The sequence below is a fragment of the Apteryx rowi genome, unplaced genomic scaffold (genome assembly GCF_003343035.1).
Source record: "Apteryx rowi isolate R43461 unplaced genomic scaffold, aptRow1 scaffold_347, whole genome shotgun sequence".
NCBI classification, from domain to species: Eukaryota; Metazoa; Chordata; class Aves; order Apterygiformes; family Apterygidae; genus Apteryx; species Apteryx rowi.
In genome coordinates, this window is record NW_020449941.1 from 923,280 (window position 1) to 948,833 (window position 25,554).

Below are 25,554 nucleotides of genomic sequence, written 5' to 3' on the forward strand. Positions count from 1 at the left end.
CGCGCTGGAGGTGCTGAAGGGCGGCGTGGCGCTGGGCTCGGTGCGGCTGGACGGCGGCAGCTGGTTCCTGGCGGGGCGGCTGCCCGGCTGCGCCGTGGCCCTGGAGCACCCGTCGGTGTCGCGGCACCACGCCGTGCTGCAGTACCGCGGCGCCGGCCGCCCCGGCGAGGACGCCGCCGCCGGCTTCTACGTGTACGACCTGGGCAGCACCCACGGCACCTTCCTCAACAAGGCGCGGGTGCCGCCGCGCACCTACTGCCGCGTGCGCGTGGGCCACGGGCTGCGCTTCGGCGGCAGCTCCCGCCTCTTCCTGCTGCAGGTGGGCCGGGGCCGGGGCCGGGCCGCGGCGGGAGGGGGCCGGGGCGACGGCGACACGCGGCCCGAAAACCCCGGGCGCGCTGCAGTGCGGTAGGTCAGGAAAGCAGAGCGGTCATGTTTCCTTGTGATCAAGGGCAGCTCCTTCTAGTAGGAGCCTGGAAAGTGCTCAGAGCACCCTGCAGGCACCTAACAGACTTTAGGTGCTCGTCCCATTTAGCTCCTTATGTGCGCCACAGGTAACAGATCTATGGAAGTCTTTGCATTCTGCCTTTAAAAACAGTCGTATTTCAGATCGAGCTGCCTACTAATACACCTAGTACACAGTAGTGCTTGTTTCTTTTTCCCCCCTCTGGATAGAATGTTAAAATGAATGTATCGGGGGGCTGCAAACCGTAACAAATAGTCTAATAATTACCTTTTTTGAAAAGCACTATAACTTATTTGTGTTACTGTAGTTAACTTGCATGTCTGGAAAAAATACTTCATTTATTTTTTAAAACACTTCTTTGAAGTTTATGACTTGTACTGCATAGGGACCTGAAGAGGACCAGGAGTCTGAGTCAGAATTAACTGTAACTCAGCTGAAGGCACTGCGCAAGCAGCAGCAAGCAAAATTAGAAAAGACGATGTTGGGGGAGGACTCTGACGAGGAAGATGAAAAAGAASAGAAGAGAAATGAGAGCAGTCAGAACAGTGATATGAGCTGTTCGTGGGGAATGGGTAAGTGACAATGCATCTCCGTATAAATATGCTGATGTACCTTGAATGTGCTTTTTTTGTTTGTTTTGTTTCTAAACCAAGTCTTCATGAATACTGGGGTTGGAATTTCACGAGAATGCTTGGTGTCCAAATTCAGCGGAAGGCTTTTAGTACAAAGTAGTCCTTTTCGTTTTAAAAAAAAAGGAGACAAACTTGTATCAGACAAGAACTATGCTAGAACTTCTCTTAACATCAGGGAGAAGGTAATTTGGCTGCAACTTGAAAAGGATATGAAACTAAGAGTTGATACTTATGCTATATGTTGTGTTTCTGTGATGGTGTGCACATTTTTCCCTGAAAGGTAGAGTTTAATTGCTTGAGACTGCTATACAATACACCTGACTTTAATTTTTTAAGAGGAAGTCCACATCTTAAAGTTAGTCAAACTGTAATTAATGAGCTTTTGAGTACAAAATAAGCTGCTTTTCTAAACAGAAATGCATAAACCCATAAAACCACTATAATTCACCACTTTAGAGAAGTTCATCTGCAAAATTATATCTTATTATGAAATAGTTAATAGTAAAATGAAAGGATTGAATGCAGAAACAATATTCACATTAAGGAAACTTATTCTACAATGGTGTAGCTGGTATTTCTTTCAAACTAACAAAAGTTGAAATATACTGGTATACTCTTTCCAATGTTTTTTCCATTTTGTTTGCACTTTGTATGTCGTCTTCCAGGGGAGGATGCCGAGGAGGATGAGGCTGAAGAAAACCCCATTGCTATTGAATTTCATGAGGCACAAGATGCCTTCTATATGAAAGATCCTAGGAAGGCCCTACAGGGCTTTTTTGACAGAGAAGGTATGTGTTTGTTTAGGGGTTTTTCTCCCCTCCTCCCTCTTCCCCCCCCCCCCCAATTCAGGAAAGTCTGGAGTTTGTGTTCTTGTTTTTCTTTACAACTTAAAATGTGGGAGCTAAAGCTTTTCTGTTACATTACTCTTCTCCTCCACCCCTTAACTCACCACTGTAGAGCTGAGTTACTCCTTTTTAAATTGGGAGTTGCAGAGAACATCTTGCATTCCTTTGGAGTGGCACTAAAACCACTTTAATCTTTTGAAGCCATATTTAAGAAATCCAAAACAATCAAATTCCAGACTGTTCTGTTTGGGGATGGCTATGATTGTGAGACAATTGAAAAGTATTAAAAGGCGAATAGCAATAATGAATTGATTTAAACTTTCAGTGGTTGCTAGTGAAGCTTGCATATGACTTGGGTATTTTCTAAAGTGAAAAATAAATTTATCTTCAATATAAATCATATCTGTGAGTCCGGACTGTAAACTGTTATTACTTCAGTAAGATTTACTTTAATACACGCAGATGCAAGGTTGTCATTTCTGTGACCTGCGTATTCCTGAACAAGTCACTTAAAGGTGAAGGAATACTTCATAAATCTCTAACCTGAAAAAGCCTTGATCGTAGAAAAATAACAAAATGAGCATAGTATCATCTGAAGATCATTTTGCTAAAAAAAGCAAATCCTCTCCCTTGATATGGGCACCTTATTTCTTTTGTTTAACAATAACATTCTTGTCTTCTCTAAAACTTGTCCCTGCTTATTGCAATTTAGGTAACTACAACAACTTGCTTTCTTTTCCTCTCTAGGAGAAGAGTTAGAATACGAGTATGATGATCGTGGGCACAATAGCTGGCTATGCAGAGTCAAGTACGTTTACCTTCATTAACATTATGTACACAGAGGCCAGCTTTGAGTTCACAAACAAAAGCTGAAGGAATTATTAGTCTGTCTCACTTGCCAAGGAGGCCAATTGGAATTAGGCCTAAGCCCCGATACTGAATAAGGAGGCCAACGATCACTGCCTGTTTCAATGTCTGCACTTCTTTCTTGTCTATCAGCATTTGGTATTCCTTAGAGATGAAAATCAGGAAAGCAAGAGACAAGGCTCTCGGAGGGGGAGAGAGAGAGTTTTTATTCTGCTGTGTACCCAATTCCTGTTAAGTAGTATAAGGCAATTTTTGATGTGTTCCTGCAAGAGGCCACTGACATCATCCTATCATTAGGTAGGAGAAGGTGTAAGGTAAGAATCGAATCAAATCAAATAGATATGTCTCTGTGTAATGGCTGTACTGCTTTAAAAAAAATTTTGCTTAAAATTTTGATGCTTAAAATAATTCAGGGATTGAAGTTTGACCTATTATCTTGCAGCATTTCTAGAGGAATGATTTGGGAATGGATACAGGAAGACTTACTGTTCAGACTAGTGGAATGAAAGTTTGCCTGCATGTTTTGGGAAATCTGTGCTTGTGTTTTGATTAGTACTGTATAAAATGAAAGGTGAAAATACTTAATCCGGAAAAAGAGGCTAGAGTGAGATAGAAAGAACAATGTCAGCGTAACAAATACAGTATCTGAGTAGTATCCTTGAAAAACTGTTCATTATTGGAGCTGTTTCCCGAACTTTTGAACTGAACAGATTGCCTGTGGATGATGCATCAGGGAAGCAGCTGGTGGCAGAGGCTCTCCATGCGGGAAAGAAAAAAGAAGCAATGATACAGTGTGCGCTGGAAGCTTGCAGGCTACTGGATGCTAGGGGAGTACTGCGGCAAGAAGCAGGTGATTAACCAGTCAAATACTCTGATAGTTCTAGAAGGCCTAAACTAGTGATATGAGATTGCTGTCTTGAATCTGTTTTATTTCTCAGTGGTCTGTAATCACTTTATTCCTTGCATTCCTCCTTACCTTTCCCAGTATCCCGAAAAAGGAAATCAAAGAACTGGGAAGATGAGGATTTTTATGACAGTGATGATGATACCTTCCTTGATCGAACTGGCGCTGTAGAAAAGAAACGACTCAGCAGAATGAAAAAAGCTGGTAAAATAGAAGAAAAACCAGACACTTATGACACTCTGGTAAGAAGAATTATTGTGACATGCCAGGCTTACTCTTTCATATGCATATTATTACTAAGAAGGAAAGCTCTTTTTTATTCGCCTGTACTCTAGTTAATCATTTCACATCTTCAACTATCAATTGGCCAAGTTAGAATGGAAACAGACTAGATTTGGTGACTGTAGAATCAGAGACTTCAATCTTTTGAGAAGGAAAAATGGGATATAGAAGAAACTGTAGACGCTTCTTAAGGAAAAAAAAAAAAAAAAGTAGTTTGTTATTTCCATTTAGTGCTTAGTGTTCACCTCACAGAAACCATCATTCTGACTGCTGCTAATTGACATGCATCCATTACCTTAAGCAAAGAGGATGACTGGCCATGGAGAATGAACTACCATGTTACCAAGAGCTGTTATGGCTTAGGACAGAGTCATCCTGCAAAAGAAGTAGCCTGCAGCTGCTTGTGTTGTCTCTTTGGAAAAGAAGATTTCAGTCCTTGAGGCTCTGTCACCAGATACCAGCCTGAACTTGACATAAACTAGGGGAGATCTCTGTAAGAGAACTTTGCAACTCTGAAAAGTGCTTTTTGCTTTGTGGGGGATATCTGTCAAATACCTGAAAAGGTTGCTTGCTTTATCATAGTGGAAGCATACTACCTTGTTTTTTGCCTGTGTAGTATGACCTTCTGCTTGATGAATCACAACAGTAGATGAATTAAGTACCAGAACAAGACACTTTTAAAACAGTTTTAAAGCATCAGAAAATAATTGCAAACTTTCAAGTGCACAAAGCACATCCCAAAGAAGGATCTCATCCTGCTCCAGAGAAGCAGCAGCCTGGACTGCCTGGGGTTTGATAGCTAAGAGCCCTACTCAAACAGTAGGGTATAGGAGAAGGTTTGGGGGGCGGGGGGGAGTGGAAATCAGGGTGGTGGTCTAATGTAGCTATGGAAGCATTATGCATATTTTTATGCTTCAGGAAGAAAAGCGTGTGCTCATTATGTGAAAGGACTGATAAGTTGTTTAGGAGCAATCTAGCCTATAATTTTTTTTTAGCCCAGAAACTCCTGGTCAAAGATCAGAAATAAAAAAATGGAGATAATATGGTAGCATATTTGAGGATCTCTTAAAAGGGGGTTTTAAAGAAGATAAAAAGATCTTCTAAGCATGTGGTTCTTTCATAGGTCACAAAATTAAATGAAGCTGAAAATGAGCTTTCTGAGATAACAGAGAAGCTGAAGGCTTCAGGGAAAGGTAAGGCATGAAGTCTCTTTGATTGTAGTGCTTTTCATTAAGAACACTAGAGAGAAGAAAATATATTTTATGGATGTCTGTCTTAAATGCATCTTTTTAGTGTCCCCTTTTGTCAAAGGAATAGGAAGATTTGCAGGTTGTTGAGTTAGCTGAGGAGGATACTTAATGCTATGTATTAGATGAAGAGTGTATGCACTGTGTGTATAGTCACTTGCTAATGAATGCAAGTTTTTCCAAAAGCATACAACATCAAAGTTAAGGAGGAGAGTGTACAAGCTCCTGGAGCTTAACAGGAGCTGAGTACTTATTATTGTTTGTCTGTCCATTTTAGTGAAACCAGCCCAATTTGAAAAACAAATTTTTCCATTCCCTCCAAAACCATTTATAAGGGGAGAGCAAACAATTGACAGAATATAGACAGTATCCTTTATTTCTTTTCTTTCATTGAAGATGCACCTTAAGAAGGAAAGATGGGAAAAGAGAAATGTAGAGTTAAAGTAGTTGATGCTTAGCCCCCGCCCCGCTCAGTGAACTTGCTAACTTACAAGGGTGCCATTCAGATTCTAACATTGTGCCCTTTCTGTTTCATAAAGGTGACCAAAAGCATAATCACTTGAATGCTTGCATCCATCCTACTTTGGTTAGCATAATTTTGATGTTTACTGGAACTGAAATATTGGAGAAGAGTACTCTTCTCTTTCCATTTGCTTCTAGCAGCTCTTCAGTACCCTTACTCAGCTTAGGTGATGTCAGAGGCATGTTCTGATGCACTGTATTGATAAGGGGGGGGAGGGGGGAGAAGACATTTGTCCCTTAGCTCTGCAGTGAGGGGGTTTGCCACAGACATCTGCCTGGACTGAAGAAATATTGTCAAGCTTGTCTTCAGGCAGGAAACTTGACTTGGTGATCTCATGGTGCTCCTTTTTAGTGCTAAGTTTGCTTCTCATCACAGGATCTTAATACTGGCATGAAAAGGCAGCAGACACCTCTGTTTTCTGGCATAGAAATGTTACAATCAGAATGCAACAAGGATTTAGGAGGAAAACTTGATATTCCCCCCCCCCCCAAAAAAAAAGGGCGAGTTAAAAATAAGGAGGTTGAAAGTTTGTGAATAATGGAATGGATTTCAGAAACATTCAAATATAGTGTTCCTATATGTATCTGGTAGTGACAGGTTTAAAGTTGTACTACACAGAGCTGTATGTCACTGTATGTTATTGATGTCTTGTGGAGTAGAAGGAAGGCATGAAGGAAATGTATTTAAGTTGATTCTTCATACAAGAAGCTTTTTAACAGAGTTGGCGATAATAAAGGTGGCAATGTCAGTTTGTCGGTAGGGCTTTCCTCCAAGAAGCCTAGCAGCAATCTGACAGCTGTGCTCTCTTCTGTGCGTTATGTGGGTACGTTTCTTTCTGGTAATTCAACCCCACACCAAAACTCATTTGGATCAACATTTTTGTTGATGATCGATTATACCAGATCACTGTTCAAAACAGCTTACTGATCCATTGAGCTTTCTAACTGATAGGATGGTTCAGCATCATTAAAGGAATTGTTTTCAGCCTGACTTTACTGATAAGTAGTTCATGATTAACTAGCAGGAAAAGCTAATGCTTTATATTGACTGAGATATGTAATTCCAAGCTCTCGTGTTATGAAGCATTTGTTTATGCTGGTACTGTTTCTCAACAAGACCATTAAATCATATTGTAGTAGGGACTAGCAGAAGGAAGAACCAGGTCATTCATCAGAACTTTATACTGTTAGTAGAAGTGTAATACATTATCACAGTTTGGTAAGTTGTAACTGGTTATACAGCTAGTTTAGAGCATGGGGAAAATTGCCATCTCAGCATTTATTGCTGGGCCCAGTAGTCTGCAAGGTATTTCAATACTAAATCACTCTGTATTGCATGGGAATTTCCTAAAACTGGTCCAGGATAAAACATAGCAAGTATTGCATCATCAGTTTGTGCATGCGTGCTGGATATTCTTGTTTTCTCTGATTTCTTTGGGTGTCTCAGGTTAATCACAGATGTGGGTTACAGCTGTAACCCAGGAGCATGCTTATTGATCCTGGGTGATTCTTACTGTTGTCTTGAGCTGGCTGGCAGAGTTGCTGCATTACATAAAGTTCTGAAACCTTAAAACACTTTGGTCTGCTCTGAATGATTATTTGTAGCCAAAGGGCAAGTGTGTAGAGAGGCCAATGAGTGAATGACAGGCTAAATTGCAACATCTTTTACCAAGCATCTGGAGAGATTAAGTGGTTGTCAGAAAGATCTCCGCAGAAATTTTACAAATTGTTCTCTAGAGTTCTTCAGAACTGATTACTGATCTAACTTGATCTGTCTTCAGAATTAACTTGGTATCCGTCATTCACTGGTGCAGCCGAATGAAAATCAAATACGTAGAGCTCTTCAGTCTTGTTGTTTTTGTTGCCTGTTCAGAAGAAAATTATTGATAAGTTGATGTTGCAGTAAATAGCCTTACATCTTTTTTTTTCCCCTGGAATATAAAATATAATAGCCATGATTGATTCGCCTCCTAGCAATGTTTAATTTTCCTTAAATAGCATAGAAAACTGCTGCAACAGATATTGAATGCTAACAATAACCCTGTAAGCAAAACTACCTGATCTTGGGTACTGTTGGTTCCTCAAGTAGGAATCAAGCAGAGAAAGCTATCTGCAAAACAGATAGTCCAACTTACTGAAGATCACTCAGAGAAGGATCTCTTACACTGTTCTGTGGCTAAAGAAGCRAGCTGTGGAACAGCACCTTTAAATGTTCTGGATTATCTGACTAGACAAGAAACCTGGGCTATGAATTTTGGTGTTTAAATTAAATGTTAGGAATCATTCCCCTAAGCTGCAACCTCCTAGGAGTTTCAGATTGTTCATTGACAATACCTTTGCGCTAACTTTTTTTTTGTCTCAGTTCGCACAAATATTTATGAGGGGAAAAAGAAGAGTTTCTAGCTGAATTTCTAACATGACATGTTTTGTCATCATTTATATTTGGGTGGAGTCAGGTAGTAAAACTGGTTCTTATTTTACGGAGCCCATCAATTCTGTTAATCTTTAAACAGTTACTATTGTGGCTTTCATGTGTAAATGTTTAGTAGTCATGTATAATTGCTTAAACGTGTACTCTTAACGATTACTTTCTTTGTGCACATTTAAAATATGAAGTACTACCTAAATAGTTAAGCTGAACTAAAAATAAATCATTGGTCACATAATTATTCTTGTGCATATATAGATATATGTCTATAATGATGAATGTAAATATTAGGTGTACCAATTTCAATACAATAGTAAGAGGCAGAAAACTGTTGCCTGTCAAAAGGCTTGTTAAAATTCTAGCAACAAAACTTTTCTTCTTTGTTTGCCTCCCAGTTTTCTTTGTTGAACAGAATATAAGCACTTCTGAAGCATTGTTAAAGCCCAAGAAAGGAGGTTTTTCTGATCTTTTGAAATTCATATGTTAGAATTCTGTATTTATTTTTGTTAGTCATTAGAGCTCTAGGTTTTCTTCCTTAGTTTTATTTTAATTAGTCAAGACTGCATACAATTATTAATATTTGAAAATAGGTGGAGTACAGAGACTGTCATTATTTTTTTGAAATATAGAACAGTGTGTTCTCGTTAGAAAAACACATCAAAGCAAAAATAAATTTTGTGTGATTCTCCTAACAGATAAAACTATCCTTATATGCACTCAGTCTTCTGGGGGAGGAGGCAGAATCATGTGTTGATTCATTTCTGGGTTTGCAAATATTATTACATAACACCCATGCAGTGGTGCAGCATACTTCATAAGTGTGGTTACATTTTTAGATTGCAACTACAGAAAGAAGCCAGGAAACTTTTTTTTTAATTACGAGGCAGAATATCTTGAAGTTAAGATGAATAATGTAGAGTACAGACTGACTTACTCATAAAGAAACATTCCATTTTAAAAGAGAGGCTTTGTTATCTAAGTGAATGAACATTTACTGTCAGGCTCTTGTTAGGATTCATGCTTTCATCTTTCCAGGGCTGACAACTTCTGTAATTTTACCATTCAACACAAACTTGCAGAGAAGGTAGAGATTCATTTATACCGTATTCTCTAAAGGTAGGACTTGATCAGTATGATCCTCATCTCCCCACCAATAATCGTATATATTTTCGCATTATCTTGCCTAGTCCAGTCCCAGCCAGCAGCTCAAGATTCTTTGGATGAATTCATGACAGAAATAAAATCTGGATGCAACTTAGACAGTGTTACACGAAAGAAACTTCATTTGCGGTCTTTTGAACTGAAGAAAGAGCAACAGAGGCTGAAAGGGTTAATAAAGCTTGTTAAGCCTGCAGAACTGCCTGAGCTGAAGCCCCAGTAAGTAATGTTAAACTGTAAAACCACTGTTACTGTATATTGTCCATGGGCAATTGTGCAATCCCAGTTTTCCGAAAGCAACAGCAGCACTGCCTTACAAACTACCTGGTGTGTCTCTTTAAAGAGCCACAGTGACTTTTGGCTGTTGCTGCACCTGTGATTGAAGCAGACACACAACAGTATGATAGGCCCATACTGTGGAAGTGAGAGGGGAAGGGAACCAGGAGCATAGTGTCTTTATATTCAACCTGCATCCAAAAGGAAATGGAGAATTTTACAGTATTGTGTATAAAATGAAAATCACACTCACGCCCTGAAGTGCACCTGGAAGTCAATTGTGGCTGTTCAAGTACTGCCTAGCAACACTGCTTCAATTCAAGAGAGCGTATGCTGGTTTCATCATTTGCTAGTAGCAGCTTAATTAGAGATTTAATTACTTAATTTACTTAAATTGAGGTTTGGCCTCTGAATGTGCCTTCATATTTTTGTTTTTTATTTTTATATAATATACACACATACACGTGTGTGATACACACACACAGTACGTACATATGTAAGTATGTGTGTGTAAATTAGTTGAAGGAAGTCTGTTCGATAGATGTTCCTATCCTGGCAGGTGTATGCCACCTAGGAGTCATCTCCTGCAACTTCCTCTTGTATTCTGCAATTGAGGGCTTAAAAGGGTTTCTCTATATTCATCCTTATTTTGCAGATATTTCCCATTTGTAAATAGAAGCTTTGTTTGATAGTTTGTATACTGTTTTCCTCTGTATTTGATTTTTATTAGGAGTGGGAGTTACAGTCTGGAAGCGGAGAGCAAGCCTAAAAAGATTACCCTGCCTCTCTTCGGTGCAATGAAAGGGGGGAGCAAATTCAAGCTGAAAACTGGAAGCCTAGGGGTAAGTTGGGCACAGAGACCAGCTGTAGTGCAGACTTTGTTTTTCTTCCTTATCAGTGCTGTGAGCCAGACAGTTTCTCAGTCATCTTCTTARGTTCTGAAGCCTGCAGGTGACAACACAGTCTTCTTGCATGTGTGGAAATAGCATGGAGGAGCAAGTGTTGGGGAGCAGAAGCTGCACAGGGCAGCAAGCAGTGGGTGTTGGACAGGGTTTGCTGCTGGCAATAGCCCTTCTGCGCCCTTGCCCAGTCTCCTGGGGCACAGACAGTCAGAAAGGCAGTGGATCATATAGATGCAGTCTGGGGACCTCAGACCAAAAGACTGCTATACATCAGCAGCTGTGCCTTCACTCTTTTCTGTTTTTCTCAATCTTTTAGCTAAGATCATATCCAAGGTTAACTCAGTTTCCAGAGTCCCTCTTATCAAAACTGTTCTGCTCTTCAATGAACATGCATCTCTTCTCCTCTTCTATCTCTACCAATGGCTTTTTCTTAAAAGCTAACTATTTTTTATCCTGAGAGTGTTTTCTTACCAGCTCTTTCTGTGACAGTAACATGCATGCTTTCTGCAGTAATGAACATCTGTAACACCTACCTCTGTGTTATCCTAGCACTGATGCCCAAGTTTTTTTGTCCTGCAGAAGTTGCCTGTCAAGCGTCCAGATATCCCTGAAAGCTTGTTAAAAATGAAAGATGATGGACCAGAAGAGGAGGAGGAAGAGGAGGAGGAAATGGAAGAGGAGCAAGAAACAGATGCAATAAACAGCAGAGCGTCAAAACTAGAAACAAAAATGACAGCACAGGAAGAAACAGGAAAAGAGACTAGTGTCACTGCTTGTTCTCCTTGCAAGATCAAGAATCTGGAATCCCTTCAGGATGGTAAACCGTGGATTTTGATTTTTGTTCTAGTAATAAAACTGAATCTGTAACTGAATTTTCATAGCTACATGAAACGCCTAAGGTTTGGGTCAGAGTTTCCAGCAGTATCTCCATAGATTTGTTTTCCATAAATTTTTGCCACAAGTTTAGAGTTTGTGTGCTAACAGCTGAGAAACAGCTGAATTTCACCTAGTCCATGTCAGAACTCTGCTTAGCAGTCTGTTTCTCGTGATTTTGGTGAAACAGAAGAAATCTGAAAGGTCAAGAAAGGTCCTATGTTGGTAAGCCMTGCTTACATTAGATTGAGTGGCCATATGATAACAAATACAATGTGTTGTTGGCAGGGAGAGTGGCTTAATTAGAAAGCAAATGTCTATGTAAAGCCTCAGATCAGTTTGTAAAGAGGAAAAACAATTTTAAAAGTAGCAAGGGAGAGGTATTTTCATTGCCTCCGTACAGCTTACCTGTAATTCATCCTTTTACATATCAAAGTGATATATGTGAAAATTCAGGAATAATGAGTCTCAGTAAATGACATGTGTGACAGAAACATAATGCCAGCTTCTTGTCTTAATGCTGGCCAAGCTGAAAAGTATGTTTTAACTAGTTATGAGCTTTTAATATCTTATTGTGATGGACTTGATAGATGTAATAGTTTGGAGGACTTCTAAGAGAAAATTTCTTCTTGAGATGAATGTAGCTGAATGTTCCCTTTTGTACCTTGTTTCAGGGATTCTACTCATCAGAGTTACTGGAGAGTATTCACCTAGCTCTTTCTCTTTGTTTTACAGGGGTTCACTTCCTGCCTGAGCCAAAGATACTGAAGAATAAATCTCGGATGGGCCCCTCGCAAGAGAAATCTCCAGGTGAGCAGTGCAATTTAGTGCTAAATATGGTGAGGTGGTGAGGACAAGTCACTTCAAATATGTTCAAGATCTCCATTGTAGTTCTCATAGTCATCAACAGCTTTGAGATTCTTTGTTAAAAGAACTAGAATGAAAGGAGAAGAAAATTATTTTAATTTAGTAGCATAAACATAATGCTGTTTTCCCCTTACTCTTTTTCAGTATCTGTTGTCACATTACAAAAGGAAAGTTTTGTCCTTCTGCAGTGTTAATTACTACATAACATTATCTAGCACTATATTAATGACCTGGATAGCTCCTCTCCTTGCACAAAAAAAAATTAGATTATCAAGATGAAGACCCTGTTTGGTGTACTGAACATCTGGAGGAGATCTCTATGAAAAAATAGAAAATTCATAACCCAGACTCCTAAGAACATGTTGTCCTGTCTTCTCCATCTCATTCATAGACTTAAGTCATAAGTCTCATGATTTCACAGGTTAAGTGGCAGAAAAGTCAGATATACTTACACATTTCTGTCTTCCTCTCACCTATGTTACTCTAAAATATATATATATTTTTAAACATGTTTGTCCAGCACATTTCCTACTATTTCTATCATCTGGTATAATATTTGGAACTTAGGCAAGAATGCAGTAGTGTAGCTGGGCACATATCCTTTTAGGAAAGGTTTTTCTTAATCAGTCACTGTAGTGATTACAAATAGAGAAAAGCTTCTAGAAAATTAACATCTACCRTTAGCTAAAAATGTGTTAGAATCACAAATAGAGGATTTCATTAAATGGTGTTCAGCTAAGTGATTGACAGTGTAATAAACATAAGTTAATCTCAATAAATCTTTGGAAAAAACAACAGGATGTTCAGCAGACTTAAATGTGAATTTTGTTGCAGTAAGCTTTCTTGGATTTCCTTTTTGACATATCCATCTTTGAACTTTCTATAAGCTTATTTCTGATAGAATTGGTAATTTATGATGTGTCATTAAAAACAAATCTTCTTTCTTYTCAGCATCTGAGACAGTATGTAAAGAACCTGAAGAGACATCTGAGAAAGTTAAGAAAATAAACAACTCAAGCAAGGTCAGTTATGATTCATTGAAACTCTTAAGCTGCAGGAGTCATGGTGTCATTTAGGAGATTCCTTATTAGTGAAGTAGACTAACAATTTGATCAAGTGTGACTTGGTGATGGTAGCGCTTTTCTGCTCTACAAGACCCAAATACAGAACCACACACCACCTTGAGGCACAGCTTTTTGAGCCTCCAATGAGAAGTTAAAGCACAGCATTTCACAAATGATAGAGGTGTTCATACAAGCCATAGTAAAACAACAGAGGCTCTCAATTCAGTCACAAACTTATTTTTCCAACTTTTCACTTGGCAATGCTGGTGTTAAGCCTCTGCTAATCACTTGTTTCCCTGCATCAAATGTTCTGTAGAACACAGGTGCTTTCTGGGCTATACCAATGGCACTGCAAAACTTTGCTTGAGGAGTAGCTTGGGAAACATGCATTGGCTAATGCAGAAGAGACTGGACTGGTGAGGAACTAAAGTTGTAGCTCATCTGTATTGCCATTATCAAACTTCACCTTTCTGGAAGATGGGGAAAGAGACAAGTATATGAAATTACTGTCTTTGGAAACCCAATTATTATTAGATTTCATGGATGTACCAGATAATGTTTCTCCCGTGCATAAGACTTGCATATGCCTTTCAAATTTTGTGGGGGGCAGGCAATTACTGTTTTTCTGGAGGTGGGAGGAAGCTACTCTGACAGCACACTCTTAGCCTAATTGATTATTGTGAGGTACTTCCCTTTGGAGTACTTCAGTCTCTTGTGCTGGCTGCTATCAAAGATTACTACACTAAGTGGGCCATAAGTTCTGACCATCATGACAATTTCTTTGTGGTGGCCATCTAATTTTAAGACTTAAAATTGATGGTACACTCTTCATACACACTGCACCACTCATTTAAAGAAACTTAACTCCCTGGCAGCTGTGTGTGCTAACTGCCTCCTTTGTTGTTAGTCCTGGCAAAGGACCCAAGGAGAGGATAGGCGCAGCCTTTGGAATGGTCCCTTATTGCTGACCTAAAGTATGTTGATAAAAGAAGCGGGAGTAAATTTATACTGCTTCAGCCCAAGATTTACCGTTCCTATGAATGTAGGAGGACAAGGCAGCTTCTCACGCTGAGGCAGTCAAGTCAGCACCTTTCATCGGCACAGAACTTCCTCCAAGAATTCTAACACTGAGCATTTTCCGAATACCAGGTGGCTTAGCTGTATTCTGTCTCCTATTACAAATCACTTTTTCCCACATGCTGTCTCTGTGTTTGGGCTCAGACCTAGCATGGAAAAAAACAATCAGAGGTCAGCATGTTGTGGGGGAGGAGGGGCTGGTAGTTTTTTGGGGGGGAGATTTTAATATTTGAGAAATAACTTCAAATCATATGAAACTGGAAAAACAACGTTGTTATTTTAAGTGGCTATTCACAAACCATATTTAAAAAATGTTGAACTTCACAGTACAATGTTTTCCAGAACACTAATCTTCCGGAAGAACTATTTTAGAGGATAATTTGGGGAAGGAAAGATTCTGAGGGAATGAAAAATTGCTTTGGCTGTCTACTTAAGACTGTCATGATGCTATAGAGTAATGGGAATCTGTACTGAGTAACATGGATACATTTTGAGCTCTTAGCAATGTTTTACTCTACAGTTGTATGGGTTTTTTATTTATTACCTATCTGCAGGTGTTGAAAACAAAAGCTGTTGAGAAAATGATGCTGATGTGGTAAAACTGAAAAATCTGGGGACAAAAAGGCATTGCCCTGTCAGTATTTAAATTGCAGTGAATCAGTGATGCCAGTGAGACCAGAATTTTTTTTGAAAAACTTAAGTTACCCTTACTTAATAGTTGAATTCTTATATACTCCAACTTGAAAATGACTTTAAACCCAAAGTTTTCAGTTGGATTGTGCTTTAAATGACTAAAGCACCTTTTTGAAACTTCTAAAGTTTTATCCTGTGTAAAGAAATTTGATGTTGAATGACACTACCGTAACATTGGGGCGATAAGGTTAAACAATCCAGCAGTGGAGCTGGAGGGAGGAAGGGAAAAGTTTTCATTGAAACAGAAAATGTCAAATACACTTCTGTTATTCAGTAAAACTGTTGTGTTACATTAAATTTATCTCCCTYGACTAGTCTGCCCAGCTCTTCTGTATGAAGGCAGTGGCTGACCTGATATTAGTGTTGGTAATGGTTCTGTTTTGAGCAGGAGGTTGGCCTAGATGACCTCCAGAGGTCCCATTCAACCAACGTTTCTACGATTCTGTGACTTACTGGGAATGAACTGGATCGAAGAGATTTATGTGACTGTGACACAGCCGGGTTGCACCACCTTTAACATCTTTTCTCCTTTTGCAGGTCCAACCGTCTTTTTTCTCCTCACAGTATCCAGATGATGACCCAGATTACTGCATATGGATTCCTCCTGCAGGTATCAACCACTTAAGGTTTTTATTCCTATAGCTCAAGAATCTATCTAATAAGTAGTCAGGGTTTCCTTGTAATGTAGCGCCAAAAAAAAAAAATCCACAAATACTTTACTCAGACCTGATGTTTTCTGGCATGTTATGCCCCAGATTTTTCTTGTATGGCTATGCAAGTCTTGCAGTGAAATGCTGACTATTTCTGTAGTAGCTTGATCTTGCCAAGTAAATGGGCAGATGCACCTTAAGTTTGTTTTTCAGTTTTCTAACACTTCAGAGAGCTCAACCCATTCTTTAGCTTTCAATGTGACAGGAATTTCCTAAGAAGCGATTTTGTATACACAACCATTGAGGATACGATTTATGCATAGGGACACTCACATTAGTCAAATAAGTACTTAAAGGGGACCTGACTGACCTTGTACAGTCTGTAGCACAGTTTCATTACTCCTGGTACTTCAGCTATGTCCACAGTCTCTGATTGCACCTCTRTGTTGCAGTGTATGTTTAACTCCAGAGATACTGAATGCATCTTTCTGGTGCCTCCTTTCACATGTAGTACATGTAGAGAAGCTCAAAACTTTACTAGGGATAAATCCTTCAGCAATCTTAGCATTCCCAGTTTTTGTAGAAGACTGGAACCTAAAAACTTTCTGTAGATTTTTTTTCAAAAATCATTGGATTACAAACTTTGCCATGTATTCTGGAGAGAGGTCTTGTTAACTCTTTGGTGGAGGTATGGAATAACTGGTGCATGCATCCAATATATGAATTTTTTTTTATTTCAGTTCCAAGTGTTTCTATTTAAGCGTGGTTATTGTTAACAATGTAATGAATTTTCAGTTGCTCTGATGTCCTGGATCATGCATGAAGGCTAATCTTTGAACTTACTAGAGAAACCTACATTTGGTAAATTCATGACAGTCAGTCATTTTTTAATAAGGCTGTTATGGGCTTAAAACATGGACAGACTCCAGAAGGAATAAGAAAACTGAGCATAAATTTCGCTAGAGAAAACTATAACCTAGTGAATCCTCCTTCGAGGAAAAGACTGCACTTCCATGGCAAATGAATCAAATGGAACAAAATACTCGATTCAGTAACTTGGAGAAGGTATGATCTGGGAGAGCCAAGCCAGTTGTGCCCATAAGAGGGAGCTCCATTTCCTTTCTCTGCCTGCTAATAGTTAAGACTTATTTTCTGTCTAAGCTGGTGTAATGAGAACAACAGAAGAGGGAAGGGAAACGCACCTGCACACACTTACAAGTGTAAATCAAAATGTTGTTGTTCTCGTTGTGCCCATCTGGCAGGTGCTGTCTAGAGACTATTTCATACTTTGCTACAAATTCATCTCAGAGGAAAAAATATATAACATTTTCCTCTTTGTTCATTAGGTCAAAGTGGTGATGGCAAAACTCATCTAAATGAAAAATATGGCTACTAAGATTCAGACTCCAGAGAGTGCTCTGTGGTTTAAAGGACTGCTCTACTTTGGACTCTTTCCTGCACATCAAGTGAGGGATAAAAGTTGTTTTTTGAAACACTGTTTCAAATTCAAGGACATCAGCAGCCATTCTGACTATTAGCTTTCATTATTGCATCTGCTGTTTGTTTTCTAAAAACCTTTTTAAAGATTCCTGACTCTTGCCCACGCATTTTGCCTCTTCCTTCCAATTTTAACCATGTCCTTTACATTTGGTGTGGACCTGTAGACTCATTTTCCCCTTTTGTATGTAAAAGTATACAAAGATAGTTAAAGAAAAACACCCTCTGTATACCTACAGGCTTGATAAAATTTATTCATGCTGGTTTTATGCAATTAAAATGAGAAACACAAGTGTTTTGCTCTATTGCTGCTATTTGAAAATAATAGTTAAGGCAAACAGCCTACAATTCACTTTTTCTGATTGAAAACTTTTAATTAAAAAACAACTCTTTCCACTCCTCCCTCATGCAGTTTTTGGAATGCAGTTGCTAGAACACTCAGTATGAAGGGGACTTGGAATGATGATAATACTGTGTTACAAGAGTGCAAAAACACTCTGGAGAGCTGAAGAGGCTGTTATTCCTTATCTTAAATAAGAGGGTAACAGAAGATACAATGAAAGGATATCCTGGAAAAACTTTTAATGAAGTCTGTTCTTTCCCTGTTACAACGCAAGAACAGTGGGGCATTTAAATTCAGAGATGGCGTTCTAGAAATTGCATTAATCAAGAATATACTTATATACCTAATTAGGCTATGACCTTCTTTACCACCAAATGGTGTTAGAGGCAAGAATAAAGTAAGGTTAAGAGAGTGATTAGGCATCTTTATGAAAAGGTGACAAGACTACCTAAAAACAGTGCTGTAAAAGTTTGCTGAAAGAATCTAAATCTGTCTTACTACCGAGCTGACTTCAAACTGCTTCATGTTTGGGAGGAGAGGGATACAGATTCTCCAGTACAAGTTCAGAACCACTCTTTCTGCTGCTTACTGCACTTTTACTGGATTAGATGGACCAATTATGTAACTGCTACATAGAATGGCTTTAGAAAACCACTTGGGGTGGTATCCATTTTACAGAAACATTATTTTGAAATCTTGACTTTTTTTAACCCTATGTTTTTTTCATCATCACTTTTTGTGAGCATAAGTTTAAGCTTTTCTTGTCATCTTTTTTTCCTGTTTAAATCCCTTTAAACGAGCCTTTGTTGCAATCACTGCTTTCTTCTGCTGGTTCGACCTTGGTGATTTTTGGTGTGATCTGGGATTGGCTGACTACTATATTTGATGCTGTCAGTCCCCACATGTTCTCAGGCAGCCTAGTGACTGGTTGCCCTGATCAGCCGCCTCTTCCAGTTTACCAGGAAGTCCCTCAGAAGAGAAAGCCCCTTCCCACTACCTCCACAGAAGCCACCATTTTTGACAATGCCGTACTCCTGTGGTTTTTTTCATACTGCTCTAGTGACTGGCTAGTTGCCATTTTAACACTGTGATACCCATGTCATCTCAGATCACCCTCTGATTGGCTACATGCTCCTCTTGAGCCAGGAAATGTTCATTCTTGTATAAAAAGATATATGTTGGTCTCTCAGTCTCTCTATATATATTTCTATATATATTTATAAAAGTATATGTACTTATGTGTCCACACAGCATATATATACACAGCAGGTATATATTTCTATATACCTAAAGATATTTAAAAGTATATATAAATATATATATGTGGCAAAGAAGGCTAAGGGTATCCTGGGCTCTGTTAGGCAGAGCATTGCCAGCAGGTTGAGGCAGGTGATCCTTCCCCTCTGCTCAGCCCTGGTGAGGCCACACCTGGAGTGCTGGATCCAGGTCTGGGCTCCCCAGTGCAGGAGAGACATGGACACACCAGCGCAAGTCCAGTGAGGGGCCCGGAGGATTAAGGGACTGGAGCATCTCTCAAATGAGGAAGGTCTGAGAGAGCTGGGACTGTTCAGCCTGGAGAAGGAAAGGCTGAGGGGGATCTTATCAATGTGTGTAAATACCAGATGGGAGGGACTAAAGGCAGATACTCTTCTTGGTGGTGCCCAGGGACAGGACGGGAGGCAACAGGCACAAACTGAAACACAAAATTCCACTTGAATGTAAGAAAACAATTCTTTAGTGTGAGGGTGGTTGAGCAGTGGTTGAGCAGTGGAGGAGGTTGCCCAAAGAGTAGTGGAGTCTCTGTCCTTGGAGATATTCAAACTGAACGCTGTCCTGAGCAACCTGCTCAAGCTGCTCTGCCTGAGCAGGTGGGTTGGTCTAGATAATCTCCAGAGGTCCCTGCCAGCCCCAACTATTCTGTTACTCAGTGATATATGTCCATAAAAGCGTAGGTGTCAAATATATAATGAAAGCTAAAGAAATGAATAATTAAAGTTTTAATGTGAACAGGAATAATTAAATAAAAGTAAAAGACAGGTTCAGGACCCCCTACTTTACAAGGCTGCTGAAGAAGTCCTAAGATATATGTGGGGAGCAGTTCCAGAGGGCTGTGTGCTGCCAAAAGTGGCGAGGGCGGCATGAACAAGCTAGAGCATGCCTGAGGACCACAGACCTGTCCTAGGAGGCCACTAAGGGGCCCTGAGGCCTGGCTCTGCAGGCACCCCTATCCTCCTTGTCCCTGCCCACTCTGAACCTTCTGTTAAAAGGCATTTACTATGCTCCTGGGGAGGTGGGAAGCTTTGGAGCTCTAAAACCCCTTTTTGAAGCTGCTAAAAGGCAAACTGCTGATCTGAACAGAAGCTGAGGCAACCTGTCTTGCAAACAAGGATGCTTACTCAGGGTGGCAAGAAAGCACTTCACAAGACACAAGGTAATTGTAGCAGAGATCGATGCACAATGGCAGGCAAACTTGGTGGATATGCAACAGTTTTCCAAACATAATGACAATGTTATGTACATCTGAGTGGTGACAGACATATTAGCCAAACACACCCGGGCCATTGGTCTAAAAGGCAAAACAGATTGTGAAATAACCAGGGATTTTAAAACCATTTTCAGCAGGCAGCACAGTTCTTACAAATTACAGCCTGACCAGAGGAAATAATTTTTAAATCAGCCTTTAAACAAACTCTTAAAGCTGTTTAATGTTCACCATTTTGTTACTAGCAATGAAGTAAAAGCCTCTGTCATAGAGCATTTTAACAGGGTGTTCAAAACTGCATATTCCGCATATTCCATCACTGCTTTACCCAAAGCCCTGTGATAAGCCGAAAAGCAGAACTTAGAAGAGGCCCAATAAACCTGCCAGCTTGCTTCCCCAGCAGCTTCTTTCTTTTGAAGAACACACTTGTACTGCTCAGGCTTTTATTGAATTCTCTCCCATCCCCACACATCTGATGRGATGTTAATGGAACAGCCCCCTTCAAGGTGTTCAGGGCAATTTCAGAAATGGCCTTATCAGGGCATCACACACAGTGCAGAGTGTTGCTTTCCTCTGCCGGGGGAAGGAATGGATGAACAGTTCCAGGAAGGACAAGTTGCTCTTTAGACAGTGGGACATAATGCTCCTGAGTCTTCCTTGGTAGCAGCACAGGTGTTCAGGGATGTATAGGACCATTGCCTCTGGCCAGCTCTGGGACCCAGGGATCCCTCCTGCCTGGCCACTGGAGCCCAGCCTGGTGCATCTGGGGAGCCAGATATCTCTCCAGCCCAGACCCATGGATGTGTCTGCTGCTCTCCCATTTGCAAGTTCAACCAGTAGCAAGGCTGAGCGTGTATCCCAGACATACACACACACACACCCCACTTACACATCCGGCTGCACAAACCACCACGGACAAGGTGCTGCCTCAACAACACCCACATCTAACACTCCCAGAACTCGCATAAAACGTAAGTATTGATAGCCGAGTCCCCTTCCTCCTCTCTGGCATGTAAAGGCTGAAGTTCACTAGTGAAAGCAACACACCCTTGCTCTCTAGAGGCATCATCTTCTGCCCTCGTAGGAGATGTGTTCACTGCCCCATCAGTTCAGAAAAACAGTTTGTATTTAAGGGTCCTCATGACCCCTGTAACCCCTGTAACCCCTTGCCAACAAGATGTTCATTGTGATGCAAAATTTGCCTAGCTTTCCTAATTGGCGGTCTTCACTGCAACAGTATTTTCTGTTTCGTTAGCCTGTCAGGCCAGGCCCCTGAATTATCAGGGCCACCAGCCCTTTTACACCCTCCTTCTCATCTTTCCCTCCTCTGTACCCRATAGTAATCATGGTCTTTCTGCTCCACAACACCCCTGTTGCTCTTATTGCTCCCCTTGCTTTCTGCAACAGTGGTGGTCTCTAAGAGCAGGGGGTGGCAGGCTACACACCCAAGCCTGGGTCTGGGTCGGTAATCGTGGTCTAGCAGGACAGTCTTGCTTGCATGCCCGGGTTTCTGTCTCTGCCATTCTCTATATGAAACTTGACACAAATTCAGTTTCTGTTTCAGGAGCCCATCAGCCAGTTCTTCTGGTGTGCATGGTCATTTTTTCAGGATCCCTGAGGGGCTTGGTGATTTTGACCCAGGCACCACAGCATTTTCTTTCCACTTTCAAAACCACAGATTAGAGCAAATAACCTCCAGATGGAGCTCATGATGTACAGATTTTACTGCACCCTGTGCCTTTTCCAACTTCAAGAAAGGAATCCTTGACATGATTTAGGGTATGGTACCCTGAAGACTGTCTCCTCTTACTTAGCTAAGGAAAACTGAAGCTACATTCATGCATGTAACATTGCACTTTCTGAAGTGGAAAGGAGCATTCATACCAACCTATTTGGTTGCCTACTTGTTGAACTGAGTTTACAGTATTGTAAGAAAGTACAGGACCCAGAGAGTTGTTGTTAATAAGTATACCATCCTGTAGCCAGCGTGCAGGGTTTGCTTCCATGTTCAAGAAGCGATTGTTTAAAGCTGCTGTTTCCTGTGCAGAGCATGCAATTAGTTGGTATATTCTTTGCAACATGTGTTTACCTCATTATTATCCTTACTTTCCTCTGCTACAAAACTTCCAGTTCTGTATTCACCTAATAAATATTCTTAAATTTATAGGGCATCAGTGCTCTAAGGCCCACAAGCACCTAATATTTGGGCAGCTGACTGCAAGATATTTTGGTTTGCAGTTCTACAAGTAAAGCAATATGTATTTTGATATCTGTATAGCAACACATTCTAGGGTACAGATTATACATACGTACTTAGTGTAGCTGTAGAAATGATWTGAGGGCTTTTTAGATTTATTTTTTACATTCTGATAATAAAGTGTTGTCTTAGGAGCTCTCAATTTCATTTTCAGAATGAAAGTGAGGTAAGATGTCAGAGGTGTTCTGTAAGTTAAAGGAAAAGCTTATATGTCAGCCTGCTTTGCTTAATTATGCTTTTAAATTGTGGAAGTGGTTTGCTGATTATGCAGCTGTGTGGATGTATATGCAGGTGTATGCACACTTTCAAACATGAATATATCGCTTTGTTTCTCTGCTTTGACCTGTTAAACCACTTGAAACTCAAGTTTATGCTTTTGCTGGATGCGGTCTGCTGAAACTGCAGTCTTAGGGCATTTCAAGTGCCTTGTCTGTTTATGCTGAGTACCTGTTCCAAATCCAGTTTCTCGTTAACACCTAGAAATGAGTTTAGCCTGCTAAGAATAGCATATGATATGAATCCATCTGGCAGATGATTACTCAGAGGAAGTATAGTTGAGATTAGGCTGTGGAGCAGCAGGTCAAAACTCATCTGCACTGACCGAGGTGATGAAGAGTGCTTGGACGGCTCATCAGCCCCCCTGACTCTAGGCAAAAACACTAATCCTCCCTTTTTATAGGGATCATGTTTCTACTCCTAGATATACATATATATATAAATATAATTGTCATACTGAAGTCTTGACCATATGGTCAGTATCTAGTGTGTGCAGTACTTTGGTTTAAAAGTAACACATAGACTCTGACAAAACGTAATGTCCATATGAACTGCAAAATCTTCATACACCTTTATGCTAAGGAAATTTTTAAGAACAAGCTTCTGTCATAAAAATGGAGCAGACTCAAGGCAGTTCCAGAGGGAAAGGTTTAGTGAGTAGATTGTTACAGTTTCTTCTGTCTGGCAATTGATTATTTTCTCTCCACACAGAAGGCAGAGACTAGCAGACACCTTCTGAAGTCTTCCCTTGAAAATAGCTTTTCCTGCTTTAATTTGATCTTGTATTGTTTTTCCCACCAGACTCAGTCTAGTCTGMTTTGTTTCTGCTGGCCTTCCTCTGTCCTGCCATTATTTCTCTTGTATTTTGAGTTCAGTTCAAGCTTCATTGCTCCCTGTGGGGCAGAATCACATTGTGCTGAGCCAGTTCCTCTGCTAATTTTCATCCTCAGGTCCATCCCCAACTCAGCCTTCCTCCCAAACTCCCTTGGTACTTCTGTCTTGCTCCTGAGTTGAACAAGCAATTTTTCAGGGAGTTGAACTTTACCAGAAACTAGTCTGGACCATGGTTTTCTCTCTTCTGCCCCCAAACAGGAACTGAACTTGAATCCGTACTTTGAAGTTTTGTTGAATTTGAACGGGACCTTCAGTCCCGGTGGGACCTGAACCAAAATTTTTTTTGTTGGGTGCCTGTCTTTCAGCTGCCCCTTTTCTTTTGGAGCGTTTCACTGAAGAGCCATCAAAGGTAAAATTGCAAAACAAAGTAGGTCATATCTCTGGTTTTGCCAGGTTTTGCCTGGTTTAGGTCCAGGCCCAAACTGATTCTGCAGGCTGGATTCCTACCTCTGCCAGCAGTCAGCTGCAAGGGTTGGCTCCCAGACTGTAAGCTGTTTTGGGCAGGAGGTATGTTTGCCCTTTGGAGCGAGCTGAGCAGGCTGCTGGCTACTGAGCTGGCAGTCTGAAATGGCATGGTGCGAGGGAGCCGGGGGGAGCTGGCTACGCCTCTCCCTCTTTGTTCTCCCTAATCAGAGCAGAGTCAGGGAAGTGCTCAGATTTGCTCTCATGAACTTCAGCTAGCAAATGGCAGAGCCATCACCTCATGATTGAGCAGGGATGATGTTTCTTTGCAAAAAACAGGGAAATATTGATGTGAAATCCTCATAATTTACTTATTCATCTCTTTATTCCCCCATCATAAATTACCACCTCCATTCCCTTTACACTTCTTCAAGAAAACACATTCCAGACTGTTCTGTAACAGCAAGCCAGTAACATCCTAATGGCTCTTACACACTAGAGTGTGTAAGTATAATGGGGTCGTTGGTGGAATGATTTGTTTTCCAGCATTGAAAGCACAGCTGTAAGTACCCAGACCTTTTCTGTGCTTCCTCCTGAAACAGCTCTCTTGGCTTCTCAGGTGTGTCTCACCACAAAACAGATGAAACCGTTTTCTCTCTCCAAATTAGCAGAGTTGCCTGAGAACTGTCATCTGTTCTTGTGAAGCAGTCATACAAGGAAACATACCGTGAAGCTCTGATGATCTGCAGATTCTCTTCTGTTRTTCAAATTATGTAGATAAGTATTAAACGCTTCAGGCTCAGGCCCAAGCAGAATCAACTACTGAGCTTTTATCCTGACTCACTTGCAACCTCATATCTTTCCTACAGCGCTTACCTCTTGCTGCCCAATTTGCCCACCAGTAAAATGTGGTTAATTTCACAGGAACACAGAAGCATTTAACAAGTGAAATCGTGATCTCTCTAAAAGACACTAGCAAACTCTCATCTCCTTTGCTGGGTCTAGGACTTCACTATGTTTGTGAAGAGCTTTGGCAGCCGGGATTGAAAGGTGCCATCAAGTGTCTTGCCTCCCTGGAGATGTGGGAGATGTCTGGGGTGGGAGGCAGGCAGGAGAGGATGACTCTCTATTGTGTAGGAAATGGAAGAATTTGAACCACACCTGTCCACAAAAAAGCTTTCTAGATACTTGGATGGGCCACTTAGAGATAGCAAATGGGCAGGAGATGTAATGTTATTGTGCCAAAAATTTATCCTGGTTAACTGTCATGGTACTAGGGTAGTTAAAATCCTGTCTTGGATTAGTACCCGCATTGCTTCCCAAAGACAAATGTGAAGATCCGTTCTTTTTAGGATACAAAGTAACGGTAAGGGGTTACAGCTCTGACAATAAGTGCTGTCATTTTATAAAATAAGAAAAGCATGAATGAGAAGAGCTCTAACATTCATTAGGGAGAGAATTAGGCATGTGGCCCACAGGTACAGATGTTTTAATCTCCTTTATACTCTATCAGAAATAGCCTGCATGCCTGTAAGCACTGGCCATATATTTCTCTCTAATCTTCCATTCACAGGCCAGATCACATGAACTGTTTTAGGGGACAGAAAGGGTATGAAATCTGGAATGGCTTCCCTGGCAAGAGGATTGCCC

At 40.6% G+C, this 25,554-nt stretch overlaps 1 protein-coding gene across 1 annotated transcript; it reads left to right on the top strand.

The window, feature by feature from the left end:
- Position 1: 1 nt before the first annotated feature.
- SLC4A1AP (solute carrier family 4 member 1 adaptor protein) lies at positions 2-17,542 on the top strand (the record flags this gene model as incomplete). The annotated part of the gene is made up of 14 exons (XM_026072666.1): positions 2-319; positions 852-1,038; positions 1,764-1,886; positions 2,691-2,751; positions 3,521-3,660; positions 3,796-3,956; positions 5,120-5,189; positions 9,381-9,570; positions 10,358-10,469; positions 11,109-11,346; positions 12,138-12,212; positions 13,221-13,291; positions 15,641-15,713; positions 17,100-17,542. Coding segments are annotated over 14 exons (1,869 nt in total), but the record flags the coding sequence as incomplete, so codon positions are not given.
- Positions 17,543-25,554: the final 8,012 nt, after the last annotated feature.